The sequence below is a fragment of the Crotalus tigris genome, unplaced genomic scaffold, assembly GCF_016545835.1.
Source record: "Crotalus tigris isolate CLP2741 ecotype Arizona unplaced genomic scaffold, ASM1654583v1 scf7180000024425.453735, whole genome shotgun sequence".
In the NCBI taxonomy this organism is placed as follows: domain Eukaryota; kingdom Metazoa; phylum Chordata; class Lepidosauria; order Squamata; family Viperidae; genus Crotalus; species Crotalus tigris.
In genome coordinates this window covers 86,182-100,735 of record NW_024100592.1, presented here as the reverse complement: position 1 = coordinate 100,735, position 14,554 = coordinate 86,182, and the positions used below count along the sequence as shown (strand labels likewise).

General features: G+C 39.0%; 2 protein-coding genes across 7 annotated transcripts in view; one reads left to right on the top strand and one right to left on the bottom strand.

Moving 5' to 3' along the window:
• LOC120302150 (contactin-associated protein-like 2) overlaps positions 1–14,554 on the top strand; it is a 246,397-nt gene that overhangs the window by 219,450 nt on the left and 12,393 nt on the right. The window lies entirely within an intron of this gene.
• Positions 1–14,554, bottom strand: part of CUNH1orf189 (chromosome unknown C1orf189 homolog) — a 152,405-nt gene that overhangs the window by 135,099 nt on the left and 2,752 nt on the right. For 3 of the 6 annotated variants that reach the window (XM_039330147.1, XM_039330148.1, XM_039330145.1), the window contains exons 3-4: positions 6,976–7,105; positions 664–807 (exon numbers count right to left, since the gene is read on the bottom strand). In XM_039330147.1, coding sequence (XP_039186081.1) covers positions 706–807; positions 6,976–7,105 — 232 coding nt within the window. In that variant the 3' untranslated portion in view covers positions 664–705. Of the gene's footprint in view, positions 1–353; positions 808–6,975; positions 7,106–14,554 lie in introns of those variants that run through there. The other 3 variants (XM_039330144.1, XR_005555090.1, XM_039330143.1) reach the window with 3 other exon arrangements.

Sequence of the window (14,554 nt, the reverse complement as noted above, 5' to 3'; positions counted from 1 at the left end):
AAAAAATATTTAATGTTGTAACCTGAGATTTGCACTATGATTTTGTTATTGAGCTATTGATTAACCTAGTCACCATGTTGCTTTTTAAATATTCAAATGTAAAATTGGAAAATTAATAAAATATTATAAAAAATGAAAGACTTTATGCTATTTATATAATTATTATATACAAGCTTTTCTGAAACATTTAAACTAAAGAACAAAATGTACATATATTTAATTAAACTGGCTTAAATACTGGCTTAAATATATATTTAGATTGTTCATCAGCTTTTGTACATGCTCCAAACATTTATGTATAGATGCTGACTTTTTTTCAGTATCATCCTCACCCAAGAGAAAATTCAACTAAATTTAAACATTTCTGTAATTTATTTACTTCACTGGGAAAATTAAACATATTCTTACATTTTCTTTCACTTCACTTTCTTCTTCTACTGCCTAATTTCTTGGATTATTCCTCATTTTGCAACTTATTTTGTTTTAGTCTACATTAAGTTGGTCTTCCATTTCTCTATATAATTCAGCCGAAGACAAATGTGCAATTTTACCATCTGTCAAAAGAAAGAAAAATATTCTCTTTCTCTTTATAAATTTAAATATTTAATTGATATTGAAGAAAACACTCTTTCTAGATACAGAGTATTGTATAAAAATACCTACCCTACTTATTATAGCCCAAACTGTTACATATGTTTGAGATTTTCAGAGCCGTTCAGCATAGAATGACATTCCCAAATGGTTAAATTCCAGCTGGTATTGCAGGTGTTCAGTAGTTAAGAGATGTTTTAAAGCTGCTCGTCGAAGCTGTAAAAAAAGACATTATTAACAATTCATCCCTTGTTACTAATTCTACAGTCAAACTGTTAAATCATTGATTCTCCACTATTCTTTTCTCCTATTATCTCATCATTTTTGTGCTTCTTATGACCAGGGCTTTTTTTTTTTTGTCACAGAATGCCCAGAACAGAGTTCCGGCACTTTTTTTGGATGGAACCTTGTAGGGTAGGTTCCAGGATTGTATGACGTGTGAGTTCCAGCACCTTTTCTTTTTCTTTCTTTTTTTTTTTTTACAAAAAAGCACTGCTTATGACAATCGTAACAAGTTCAACTTATAAGAAAGTTTGATTATATTTGTATCTAGCTCCAAAAGGTGTCTAAGCAGAAATAAATAATAGTCCACCCCATTCTTCTAGACATATGGATTTTCTATCTTTAGTTCTCAGTAGAATTGCACTTTTCCAATTAAAATTTGTATGTAATTTGAGGATTCTTCTGGTTGGCACTTTTTCTTAACATGCAGAAAACAGCTGTCATAACAGTCATTGCACAAATCTTATGTGTCAAGTATATTCTTCACTGGACTGGAAAATCCTTCTCATGATCATTCTTCTCTCAGTGACCTCCCACTTCGGTTACTGAATTTTCTTTGCATGGAGTTCTTGAAGGCTACCAGAAACTAAACTGGTCCAAAATACCACCATGCAAACACTTATTAGTGCCCTCAAAATATCTCTGTTCCATCACTGATTGCCATAAGGATTCCGGATACAATTAAATGTCATAGCTCTCCTATAAAGTCCTACTTGGATTAGAACTTGGTTACATTTAGAACCATTTTTCTCCTATAATTTCTGCTTGACTTGTAAGAGCTGGTAGAACTGATGCAATCCAATTCCAATTCTAAAATATTGCCATTTTAGGGAATGTAGACATCACACCTCTACAGCAGAATATGCTTCAGAGATTTAAAGGTTCCATATCATCATAACTATAGGAAAACTTGGCTATTTATACAGATTTTAGAGTACAGCATAATATTCCTAGGTATTCAATAATTATGTTATTTCTATAATTTTTATTATTGTTTTAATCATAGTTTGTAAACAACCTAAAGTAGCTTGATAATTGAGGAAGCAAATAAAGCAGATAGAGGATAGATAGATAGATAGATAGATAGATAGATAGATAGATAGATAGATAGATAGATAGATAGTTGTTTTCTGAGGTTTTCGCGGGTGTTTGTATGTAGGTCTTTGGTTGTTCGGGTTTTCTCCCACGTAAAATTGGAAGTGTCTTGGCGACGTTTTGACGAAGTCCCATTCGTCATCTTCAGGCTGGTGTTTTCAGCTTCGTGCTTGCTGCTCGAAGCACGAAGCTGAAAACACCAGCCTGAAGATGACGAATGGGACTTCGTCGAAACGTCGCCAAGACACTTCCAATTTTACGCGGGAGAAAACCCGAACAACCAAAGACCTACATAGATAGATAGATAGATAGATAGATAGATAGATAGATAGATAGATAGATAGATAGATAATTTATGAACAAAATTTGTATTTGTTCAATGTATGTGTATGTATACCAGCTAACCCAAGGGAAGACATTGCTGATCTTGAAAGACCCGCAGAAGAGAACACCACTGCCAATTACCAGCCAATAATCTACCTCCCAAAACATAGAAAGTCTTAGTCAGGTATTATAGTCACCACTGTACATGAGCCCAACTCAGAAAGACACTGGAACAACACTAGAGGCTAAAAACAGCACTTGCTTATAGACAGAACAGTCAGGGGTATCAAACTGCCGGCCTGCAGTCCGGATGCATCACACAAAAGCCGCGCCCACCCCAACTCTGGCAAAGGGAAAAAAGGCATGATACATCATGACACGTCACATGATGTGGCGAGTTTGATACCCCTGGTCTAGATAGACTAGTCTGAGCACAACCTAGACTGTCAACAGGAAAGCCTACAAGTAATGCCACAGACATGTATCTGTGAATGCCTGACACTATACAAGATGACATTAAGAACCTTCCTCAAGAACTCAATGGGACAGTGGAAGACAAACTTAGAAGTCAACTCAACACAGCTCACATAAGTAATGCCAATACCAAGGTAATGCACTGTCTCTGCTACTGTTCTACATAGGCTTGAGCCCCCTCAGCCAGATAATCACAAAAACTAAATATGAATGCAATTTCTAAAGTGAAACTACCATCAGCTACTTCCTCCATGTGGAAGACATCAAGTTGTATGGAAAGAATGAATGATATATCAGTTTGATGATGTTATTTGGAATAGACACATATAGCCAGTTGGTAATCAAGAGAGAGAAAATAAGACTGATGGGTGGAATTACTAGTGAGTCACATAGCAGACAAATGGGCCAGATTCAAATGCCTTGTTACCCACAGTCACATGGGAATCATGAGGAGGAAGCAAGAAATACAGCAACATCTAAGTACCACCAAAGGATTAGAAGGTCCTGAAGAGCCATCTCAATGGGAATAACAAGATCCATGCCTTTAATATGTATGCTCTACCAATCATCAGATACTCTGCCAATATAATAAGCTGCCCAAAGAAGGACATGGAAGCTGCCAATGAGAAGAGCTGGAAACTCCTCACAATGTATGGAAGTGGGGGTAATCTGGCTGTGACATCTGTTAGGGTTGATTTGATTAATCTGGCTGGCCAAGTGGGTTCCTCTTTCTCCCTTATGTGCATCCCTCCTGAAGCTGTGTGCTCAGTGGAAAAGGATGACCATCCCAGATAGGAGTATACCAATCTTTGGTCAAGGGTATATGATAGCTCACAAGATATAGAGGTTTTCACCTCAAGTCCAATACCCAGAGACTTTACACTAGACAGAAAGAGAGCAGTTGGGCTATGTTGAGTGTCAATGCCACTGTTGTGGATGAAACCCAAAGCATCCAGGAATACTTCAGTAAGATCATAGCCAATGATGAGCTGTTGATAGAATTTCTGAGGCAGCAATATCTATAGGAGAAAGATTAAGCAGAGGAAGTGCCATGACACAATAAGGCCCTGTGGGTGGAAAGGGCTGGAGTGAACAACAGCACTGAGGCACTAAATCCTAGCAGCACAAGAACAGGCACTAAACACCAAATCCATAGAAGGAGTCTACCACACTAGACAGGACCCAAGGTGCAGACTATGAAGAGAGATTTCAGAGAGAGTCCAACACATAGTGGCAGGGTGTAAGATGCTGGCAGGAACAGCATACACTGAACTATACAACCAAGTACTGGCATTGTGCATAAAATATAGGCTAGACCTTCCTATGTCTAGACTGGAGAGCTAGAAAGTTTGGAAAATAATAGGGCTAAGATCCTGTGGAATTTCCAGACAGGCAGATACTGGCTAATCAACTGGACATTGTGGTAGTAGACGAAGTCTAGAAGTCAGTGGTGGTAATAAATGTAGCAATGTCAAGTGACAGCAACATCAGGAAAAAGTATGAAAAACTGGAGAAGTGTCAGGTCCTGAACTGGAAAAGATATGGAAAGTTAAGACCTACCCAGTAGTGGTAGGAGAACTCATGGCTGTGACACTTAAGGTAGGAGGGTGATTCCAACAGATCCCAGAAACAACATCAGAGCTCTCAGTACAGAAGAACACAGTCCTAGAAACAGTTAAGATCCTGTACAGAACCCTCAAACTCCCAGGCCTCTGGTATAGGACCCGCATAGAACCCAAAATTGAGAAAGAACAGGCCACCCATAAGGGTGAGAAGGGAATTTTATATCTCTCTCTATCTCTATCATCTCTATCTCTGTGTATCTGTCTCTCTATATGTCTGTCTGTCTGTCTCTATCTTCAAAATGGAAGTGTAGAAAACAATCATTTTAAATGAGAAATCCTTTTTCATTTCATCAGCCAGTTCTTTTTTGCCAATTGATAGCTAAAATCTGGCCCTAGGTTCTGCCTCAGTTTATCTTCCCAATCAGCAACAAGTCAGAGGATCATTTAAAAGCAGTTTATTAGGATACCCTGATAAAGTGGGATCTCCCAATGAAAAGGAAGATCCCCGAGACCCATCTTACATTCCTTTTTATAGCTAACACAACAAAGAAAATGCAAGAGGAATGATTGGACAAGAGAAAAATAACCTGTCATGGTTCTGATAGATGAGACCAATTAAAAGAACTTCAAGGCAAGGAATTCTTCCTCAAAGAACATTTTTATTTGGCTACAAAATAATGGCACATACAAAGGTGAACCCAAGACTAAAATCCTCTCTCCTTGGTTACAAACTTACAAGTTGCAATTCCCACTCCAATTAGATGTCATAAATCACATTCACCAATTAGTAGGAAATGCGGGCACTCCTCCCAGCTGCCCAGCCCACCAAAATGCTGTCAGTAATGACCTTGGTTCCCATACATCAGATATGTCAAATACAAGGCCCGGGGACCAGATGCGGCTCGCAAAGTGGTTTCATGTGGTCTGCGAAGCCATCCTGAAAACAGTGAGGGAACGGCCCCCACTGCCTTGGCCCTGGCCCAGGCCGGCTGGGAGCCAATGTACAATTTTGTAGTGGCTATCTATGCTGAAACGCATTCAGTCTTAGCTCCACAAGGCTGACTGGAAACAACAAGGAACCAACCCCTGCCGTGTCGGCCATGCCCCCTGGGTGCATGCTGGGAGGTGTCACCCTTGTGAAGAATGAAGAAATGCACCATCGCCTGGAAGTGACCAGCAAATGGCCCTTGCCTACTTCATATATCCAGCTTGATGGGCTCCAGCGGAGGGGTTTCAGCAGGCAGTGAGGTTCCTCCAGTGGACCATGCCTTGGCACTTGCCCCAATCCCACCCCCTTCTGTCAGAGACCCTCAGATCTGTTCCACTCCTGCCCAGGCCCCCACAGGCACCCTTGATGTGAATGATGTAGAGCTGGCCATGCCCACCTAATAGGCCACACCCACTCTGTCCACACCCACCCAGTAGGCCCCCCGCCACCTCCCGAGGGCAACCGCAATGCTGATGCGGCCCTCAATGAAATTGAGCTTGACATCCCTGCCATACATGAAATTGTTTTGACTAATTCAGAACTACCCCCTCCCTCTTTCTTTCTTAGGTTGTGGCAACCAAAAAGTGAAAATAGCTTCAGTACAGTTCATTGTAATGTTGACATAACTCTCTTTTGCACAGTAAATCAACTACAAAGTTCATTTGAAGTTAGAAACCAGATGCCAGTTGACACTAAGAAACTTTTTCTGATCACGAGGTAGTCTCCAGCCATCCTTCTGTAGCTTATCTTTTCAGTTTAGGAATGTACAGCAATAGAATAAAAGTTTTTTCTACATTCCAGTCTGTAATGAGACTGAACATAATTTCAAAATACACGAAATACATCAAATTAAAATACAAAGCAGCTATGTTAGTTAACACATTACAAAATCCATGTCATGTGCCCATCATAATTAATATAAGGCCCTCTCTTCATCATCAGTGCCTAAGCGCTTTACTAAATATGTAAGAAATCACTAGCCCAAACTCCAGCAGAGGTGTGTGTATGTGTGTGGTAATATGGTGAAGAATTTTTCTTTTCTTTAGCTAATTAGTTTTTCCTAGCTAACAAAAAGACGTTAGTTTTTTATTTGTTTTTTTAATTATAGGATTTTGCTACTTCATCATTTCTCCAGTAATTTGAGACAAAAGAGTTACCTAGATAATATTTTTAAACCAGCATCTTATTAAATACCAGACAAAGCTAAGTCACTGTGCTACTTAAATAAAAAAAAAACATGTGAACTTAGAAGCTTTTAGATATTGAGGTAACTTTTACCCATTTTAGGTATTCTTTCCTCTGAAAAATAGTGAATGAACTGTTGAAGTTAGCTTATAAGAAAGAAAAGCATTTCAGGCCTAAACCTAAAAGAACACATGAGACAACATGAGAAAAGAAAATTTTTTTCCAACCATAGCAGGAAAACGTGTCCAGAGGCTACATTTTCAACAGGACGGAAGTGTTTAAAAGCTAACATCATCAATTTATGCCTTCAGAAAATAGGTCTCTCTCTCTCTCTCTCTCTCTCTCTCTCTCTCTCTCTCTCTCTCTCTCTCTCTCTCTCCTGTCAAAGGGTATCTAGGAGGATTTTCAGAACTAAATAAATTAATATTTTGTAAAAGTGTTTATTAGCATTCTTTTTTCATTTCTGCTTACCATGATCAGCTGTTTATTAGCATAGTGCATTTCTTCTTTCATTTCTGCTTGGTGCCTCTTCCTGCTTCTTGCAAAACACCTGTCTTCCTGTGATTTCAGCTGAAGGCACATGGCTCGGCCACGTTCCCAACTAGGTAAATAAGTGTGATTTGGACATAGCGTGGAATATCAATAGTGTAATGAATTTTGATACCGTAATTTATTAAACAGAACTTCTAAAATTATGTTTCTTTAAGAAGTTACATTACTGTATAATCAGAGTTGTGCAATTCATATTCAAAGAGGAAATGTCCATATATGAGCCATTTGTCCATTTATAAATGTCCATTTGCAATTCCACCTGACCAAGTTACTTTTTAAAAAATATTAAGTTAAAGCAAGTATATTTTTAGTAAAACTTAACAATAACTTAGGCTGTGCAGTGTTTCATACTTAACAGAAAAATGTGCTTAGGAAGACATAAGATATTTAAGTACCACCAGTCAAAAATTGCTTAAGGTAGCAATTTTTGCCTGGGATGAGGTGCAATCAAAATCATACCTGGTAGGAGACGATATGAATTTTAATCTTTTTCTCTTTCAATGTATTCTTGATGCTTTCTGTCAAGATGTTACAACCCTCCCTCCCCCAAAAGCATATATTTATGCCACATTTCTATAAGTGTAATTAGCATCTGTATATATAGCATAAAGGACCCTTCTCCCAGAATACTTGGTCTTGCTTGCTACATTCTTCCTATATTTCCCCCCCCCCCCCAAAAAAAAACCATACAGCAGATTTTTTTTTAAGGTCAGGTTAAATGTAAAAACAAATTAATGTCATATGTCAGTTTTAAAAGAGAGAAAAAGAACTTATGGGTATGATATGCATTGAGTCTTAGAAGGCTCATCCATATAGCCTTTTCCCCACAATGAATAAATGCCCGCATGCCTGTGCCCAATCTATGCAATCTCCCCATAGCCAATCAAGAAATATTGAAGGATTATATTTTGAAAAAAAGAAAGGTTTGCATGAACTAGGCTAAGCAAGCAGTACATTCAAAATTATTCTTAAAACTAGGACTGCTACATAAATATTCTGCTGTATGTTATATATATTATGTGCTTTTCTATTCAAATTAGTTCCCAAGGCAGCTAATATTTTTTTAAAAATCCAAACAGAACTTAAAATTTGCTAAAATTAAAATCATAGTAAGAAAGATGGACTTGATATGGTTCCTTAACATTCCTTGTACTAATTGTTTTCTCATGTTAAGCTTACATCTATATTTTACCATAATTTACACAGGTAGTCCTTGATTTACAACAGTTCATTTAGTGATTGTTTGAAGTTACAATGGCATTGAAAAAAGTGACAACTGTTTTTCACACTTACAACCATTACAGCATCCTCATAATCAACATGATCAAAATTCAGAAGCTTGACAACTGATTCATGTTTATGATAATTGAAGTGTCTTGGGATCATGTGATTACCTTTTGTGATCTTCTGACAAGCAAAGTCAGTGGGGAAGTCAGATTTGCTTATCAATCATGTCACTAACTTAACAACTGCAGTGATTCATTTAACAACTGTTGCAGGAAAAGTTGTAAAAGGGCAAAACTCACTTAACAAATGTCTGACTTAGCAACATAAATTTTGGACTGAATTGTGGTTGTAAGCTGAGGATTACTTATATATGGCAGTGAATACAGTACATAATCAGTAAATATGTACCACTATAAACTATCTCAAAAGGAAAGTATGTTTAGGAAGCACTTTGTGTTTAATTGTTTATAGGCTACCCAGAGTTGCTTTTTGTGAGATCTGAGACTATAAAACTTTATTAATAAATAAAAAATGCTTACTTTGGTTTAGAAGGTAAGTTTATTCCTTCTGTCAATTCACAATTAGGATGTATGTGTAAATTATTCCTGGCCACTACATATAGCTTTTAAGTGAAGCAGTTTAAGATGAATAGAATAGAATAGAATAGAATAGAATAGAATAGAATAGAATAGAATAGAATAGACCTTGGAGGTCTTCTAATCCAGCCCCCTGCTCAAGCAGGAGAACCTATACCATCTCAGACAAGTGATTTCTGAAGGCATGTTGTTCCGCTGGTTAATTGTCCTCACTGTCAGGAAATTTCTTCTTAATTCCGGGTTGCTTCTCTCTTTGATCAGTTTCCAACCATTGTTTCTTATCCTACCTTTGGAAAATAATGTGGCCCCCTCTTCTTTGTGGCAGCCCCTCAAATACTGGAATATTGCTATCATGTCTCCCCTATTTCTTCTTTTTTCTAGACTAGCCATACTCAAGTTCTGCAGCCATTCTTCATATGTTTTAGTCTCCAGGCCTTTAATCGTCTTAATTGCTCTTCTATGATTTTTTCCAAACTCTCAACATTTTGTTTGTAATATGGTGACCAAAATTAGTTGCAATATTCCAGGTGTGGTCTTACTGGGATTTTATAAAATGGTACTAATACTTTGCATGATCTTGATTCTATGCCTCTGTTTATACAACCCAGGATTGTATTAGTTTTTTTGGCTGCTACTGCACATTTCTGGCTCATAGAAAAGTGATTGTCCACTAGGATTCCAAGATCCCTCTCAGAGTTACTGTTTTTGAACCAGGTCTCACCTAATCTGTACTAGTACCTTTGATTTTTCTTGACTAAATGTAAAAATTTGCTTTTCTTCACATTGAAACTCATTTTGTTGGCTAGGGACCACTGTTGAAGTTTGTCCAGATCTTTTTAGATCCTGAGTTTGTCTTCTGGGGTTTTGGCTATTCCTGCTAGCTTAGTGTCGCTAGTGCTTGCAAAATTTGCAAATTTGCAACTTTAATGAGTTCCCCTTCTATTCCCTCATCAAAGTCATTTATGAAGAAATTGAAGAGTACTGGGCCTAAGACAGAATCTTGTGGTACCTGACTGCTTACTTATCTCCATGTGGATGTAATGCCACTGAGGACTACTCATTAAATACGGTTTGCCAGCCAGCTGTAGATCCATCTAGTGGTGATATTGTTTATTCCACCTTTTTTTAGCTTACCAAGGAGTAGTCTACTTTATCAAATGCCTTACTGAAATATAACTACACTATGTCCACAGCATTCCTCTGGTCTACTGGTTTAGTCACTTTATCAAAGAATGAAATGAGATTGATTTTGCATGATCTGTTTTTAACAAACCTGTGCTGGCTACTAGTTATAACTTTGTTTGCTTCTAGTTGTTCGCAGATCTGTTTTTTGATAACCTTTTCTAGGATCTTCCCAGGTATTGATGTTAAACTGATTGGTCTGTAGTTTCCTGGGTCCGTTTTTTCCCCTTTCTTGAAGATGGGAACCACATCAGCCCTTTTCCAATCCTTAGGTACTTCCCCTGTGCTCCAGGATTTATGAAAGATATGATGCAATGGTTCTGAAATAACATCTGCCAGAGCCTTCAGAACTCTGGGATGTAATATGTTGGGTCCTGGTGATTTATGTTCGTCAAAGTTTCTTGCTTATTTTAATTTTTGTTTCTAGTTTGTCTTTTGCAGTGGTTTTTTTGGTATATTGGGCTGTAATTTCTTTTTGTTTAAAGACTAATGCAAAGAATGAGTTAAGCAGCTCTGCTTTCTCTCTGTTGCCTGTTATTTCCTTGCCATCTTCTCTCTTTAGTGGACCTACAGTTTCCTTGACTTTTTTCTTGTTATTACCGTATATTCCGGCATATAAGACAACTGGGTGTATAAGAGGACCCCCAACTTTTCCAGTTAAAATATAGAGTTTGGGCTATACTCGCTGTATAAGATTACCCCTCTTCCAATGCGCACCAAATAAAAAATTAAAAAACATCAGATTTGATTTCAATATGGTAATTTTAATTCAAATGCTTATGACATGCAGGTACTTAGCAGGAAAATTGTCACTTATAAACATAAGGCTGTTTGTCATCAAACATGTAAACATAAAACAGTGCAAGTGGATTAAACTATTCCTAATTCACTCTAAAGCTGAAAGGAAGGATAAGACAATAAACCCATGGGAGCTGCCATGCTGTTTGTTTTCTAAGCTATCAACCAAACTGGAACTGATGATGATAGGAAGAAGATAACAAACAATAGAGAGAGCAAGTGCCGGGCAAGTCCCTGGTGAGTCAGCAACGCCCATCATAACTGCAAGCTATTTTTACAGGTTTTGCTGGCGTGACACTTTCCCTTTAAAAGCCTTCAAAATCATCCTGTTCGTCATCTGATATCAGAAAAATATCAATGACATTTTGTGATACATTTGTAAGGCAGTCATCATATGGATCGAATTCTGTATCAGATGGCGTGGTCTCAGCTTCGGCTTTCTCTTCATCTTGCCACAAGTAGTCGTCCTCCATACCATCTAATGAATTTGATATGCCACACTTCTTGAAAGACTTGATTATTGTTTCTGCATCAATATCATTCCAGGCTTTTATGACAAACTTGCACAAAACATCCAACTGTGGAGCATGCATGTTTCCTCCTTTTGTGAATGACTTTTCACCGCTAACCATCCATTCATTCCACTGTTCTTGAATGCGATCTTTAAATGGCTTGTTTAGGCACACATCCAGTGGCTGTACTAACGATGTCAATCCTGCAGGAATAACTGCCGCATCTGTGTTTAGTCTTGCAAGCCTTTGCTTGGTGCTGGGAGTTAAATGAGCCCTGAACATATCCCACACCAGTAGACTATGTTTTTGAATAAGTCCACCTGGTCGCCTGCTCCATACATTATCAAGCTGTAGCTTTACCCCTTCTTCATCATCCAGCCTTTTTCATTCACATGTACAAAACAACCAACAGGGAAATTGAGTTTCAGCATTGTTTTTCTTTTAAAAATAATCACTGGTCTCAGTTTGGCACCATCAGCTGTGCATGCTAGTACCACTGTAAAACTGGACTTCTCATGTCCTGTTGTTTTAATTAAAATTGTTTTTTCACCTTTTTTATGGACAGTTTTATTTCCAACCATATCAAAATTCATTGGAGTTCCATCCATATTTCCAATACTACTTAACGCATAGCCATGTTTAATGTTGTATTACGTATCAAGGGAAATTAATTACTTTGCTATCAAGATCTGCAGGTAATTTTTGTGCAATTTTCATCTTTTGCCTCAGTACCATATTATGCCTTTCCAAGAATCTAGTACACAGGATACAGTGGCCTTAAATCTGTTGTGTGATCTGGGTTAGATTTGGCCCACTGAAGTGCAAACAAACGTATTTTATTTCATGTCACTACATAACCGTTTTGGCGATGCTCATTCACCATGTCTGCTACATGTTTTTCAAGTTCTGGCCAATGTGGGATGCCTCTTCTTAATGCACACTTACCCCTTGACACTTACCCCTTTAATGCTTTTTCATTTGCTTTCCAGTCCCGAACCATCTTTTCTGTTACTCCATATTGTCTTGCAGCAGCGCAGTTATTATGTTCCATGGCAAAGTTTACAACTTTAAGTTTGAAACTGTCTTCATATTTCTTTCTTCTTGCTGGTGGAGCCATGATGGGGTTTGACTCTTGGACATTATTTTGTACTGTATGTATTGGTGCTGTACTGTATGAACTGGTACAGATACTGGTGCTGTACTGTATGTATCCAGTATACAACAACCAGCCAATCAGATGATTGGCTGGTTGTTGTATACAAAGCCTGCTTGGATTGGGTGGGTCAGCTCTCCCTGCCTGCCCAGCCCTTCCTGTCATCTTATAGGTCCTAGGGAAAAAATGGACAAGCTAATAACCCTTTTACTGAAGAAGGGGAGAGGGAGTGAGGAAAGGGAGCAAAGTTTTCTGAGTTCTCATTGGCCACCTGTAAGCCCAAATGAGTAGCTCAGGGTGTATGTGTGCACGTGTAGGCATGCGTGTAACTCCCCAGGTCCCTTCCATTGCCCCCCCCCCCGGTAGCGAGCTCCAGCTTGGAGCAAGCAGGCTGCATACAAGGATCTCCTCCTCTCGGTCTTCCACCCTGCGAATCCTCCACAGCCTCCCTGAGCCGAGCGAGCGGAAAGCCTGCCTGTTTGTGAGCCAGGAAACTTCAGGGCTCAGCCTTGTCAATAGCACACACACCTTGATGAAAATTGCCCTGCCTGCAAAAGGACTTCTCAGCAGTTTTTTAAAGCAACACTACCAAGAATGAAATTGGCGACAGCCAGAATGTTTAGAGAAAAAGGAAAGGAAGCAGTTAATAAACCAAGTAAGAAAGGCATTCGCCCTTCGAAAACTTGCATTTCCACAAATGTGATAAGTTGCCCCCTTTTTAGGTAATGGAGGGGGGAAGTAAATGCTTTCCTTTTAATTTCGACTTTCCTTTTAATTTGTTATTAAAACTCAGTGCACTACAGTACTTATTGATGGGAGCCAGATTGACCAGCCAGGATCTGTCATAAATAACACCACAAATGGACCATGCAAGTTTATTTAGGTAGGGGGAAACCGCTGGCATAAGCTCGGTGGAAGTCGATGGGTGAAAGGACTATGTAGCTGTTTTCTGTCCCCCCTCCCTTCCTGCTTTGTAAATCTGAGAGGAATTTAGCTGACACCCGTCCCCTTCCAGACCCATAGTCTCCTCCTCCTTCCTCCCTAATGTGTGGGGCACGAGGAAAGAGGGAACGCCTTGCGCCGCCGCTGCCACCTGCCTGCCACTGCAGCTGCCGGTCACATGCTCAGTATGAGCCACCACTGCATCCCCCATGAGTATCTCCTACCACCCCGCCTCCTTTCAAGCTCTGCCTCCCCCAAACTACTCACACCGGGGGTGAGAGGTAAACGCCGAAAAGGGCCCAGATGAAGAAGCACTGAGAAGTGCCTCAAATGGATGCAGATGCTTACGTTTATTTTCATTATATAAAAAAACCACCCTACAACTCTTTTCCCCCCTTCCCCATTACATGGGCTATCCCTTTCTACTTCCTTCGAATGAATTAATCACGGGACGGCCATTACCAATCCGCAGTTCTGGAGCGGTGGGCAAGGAATTGGGATGGCGAAGGAGAGGGAAGAAGAGAGGAGGCGGTATGCAATGTAGCATTATAGAATGGGTAATAGACCTCCAGGAAATCTTACCATCACAACAGCCAGATAATCCCTATCGTACTCCCAGTATAGAGGCTGGAAAGAGATATCTTTAGTTGATCAGCTGGTTTTAATAATAATAACCCTAGGACTCTTTTTGAGCAAGAGGGGGGGGGAGAGAAAACTTGATGAGTAATATTTTTCCAGCATATAAGATGACTGGGCATATAAGACGACCCCTGACTTTTGAAAAGATTTTCAGGGTTTAGAAAGTTGTCTTATACGCCGGAAAATACGGTAATATGTTGGAAGCAACTTTTTTTATTATCCTTGATTTCTGTTGTAAGTTTTTGTTCATTCTGAGCTTTTGCTTTTCTGACTTCATCTTTGCATGTTCTGGCTGTCTGATGATAATCGGCCTTAGTTATGTGTCCCTTTTTCCATTTTTTGAATTTGTCCTTTTTGTCTTTCAGTTTGTCAGAGAGATCTTTGTGCAGCCATGCTGGTTTCTTCTTGAATTTCATGTTTTTCTTTTTCAGTGGTATTGTGCTGAACTG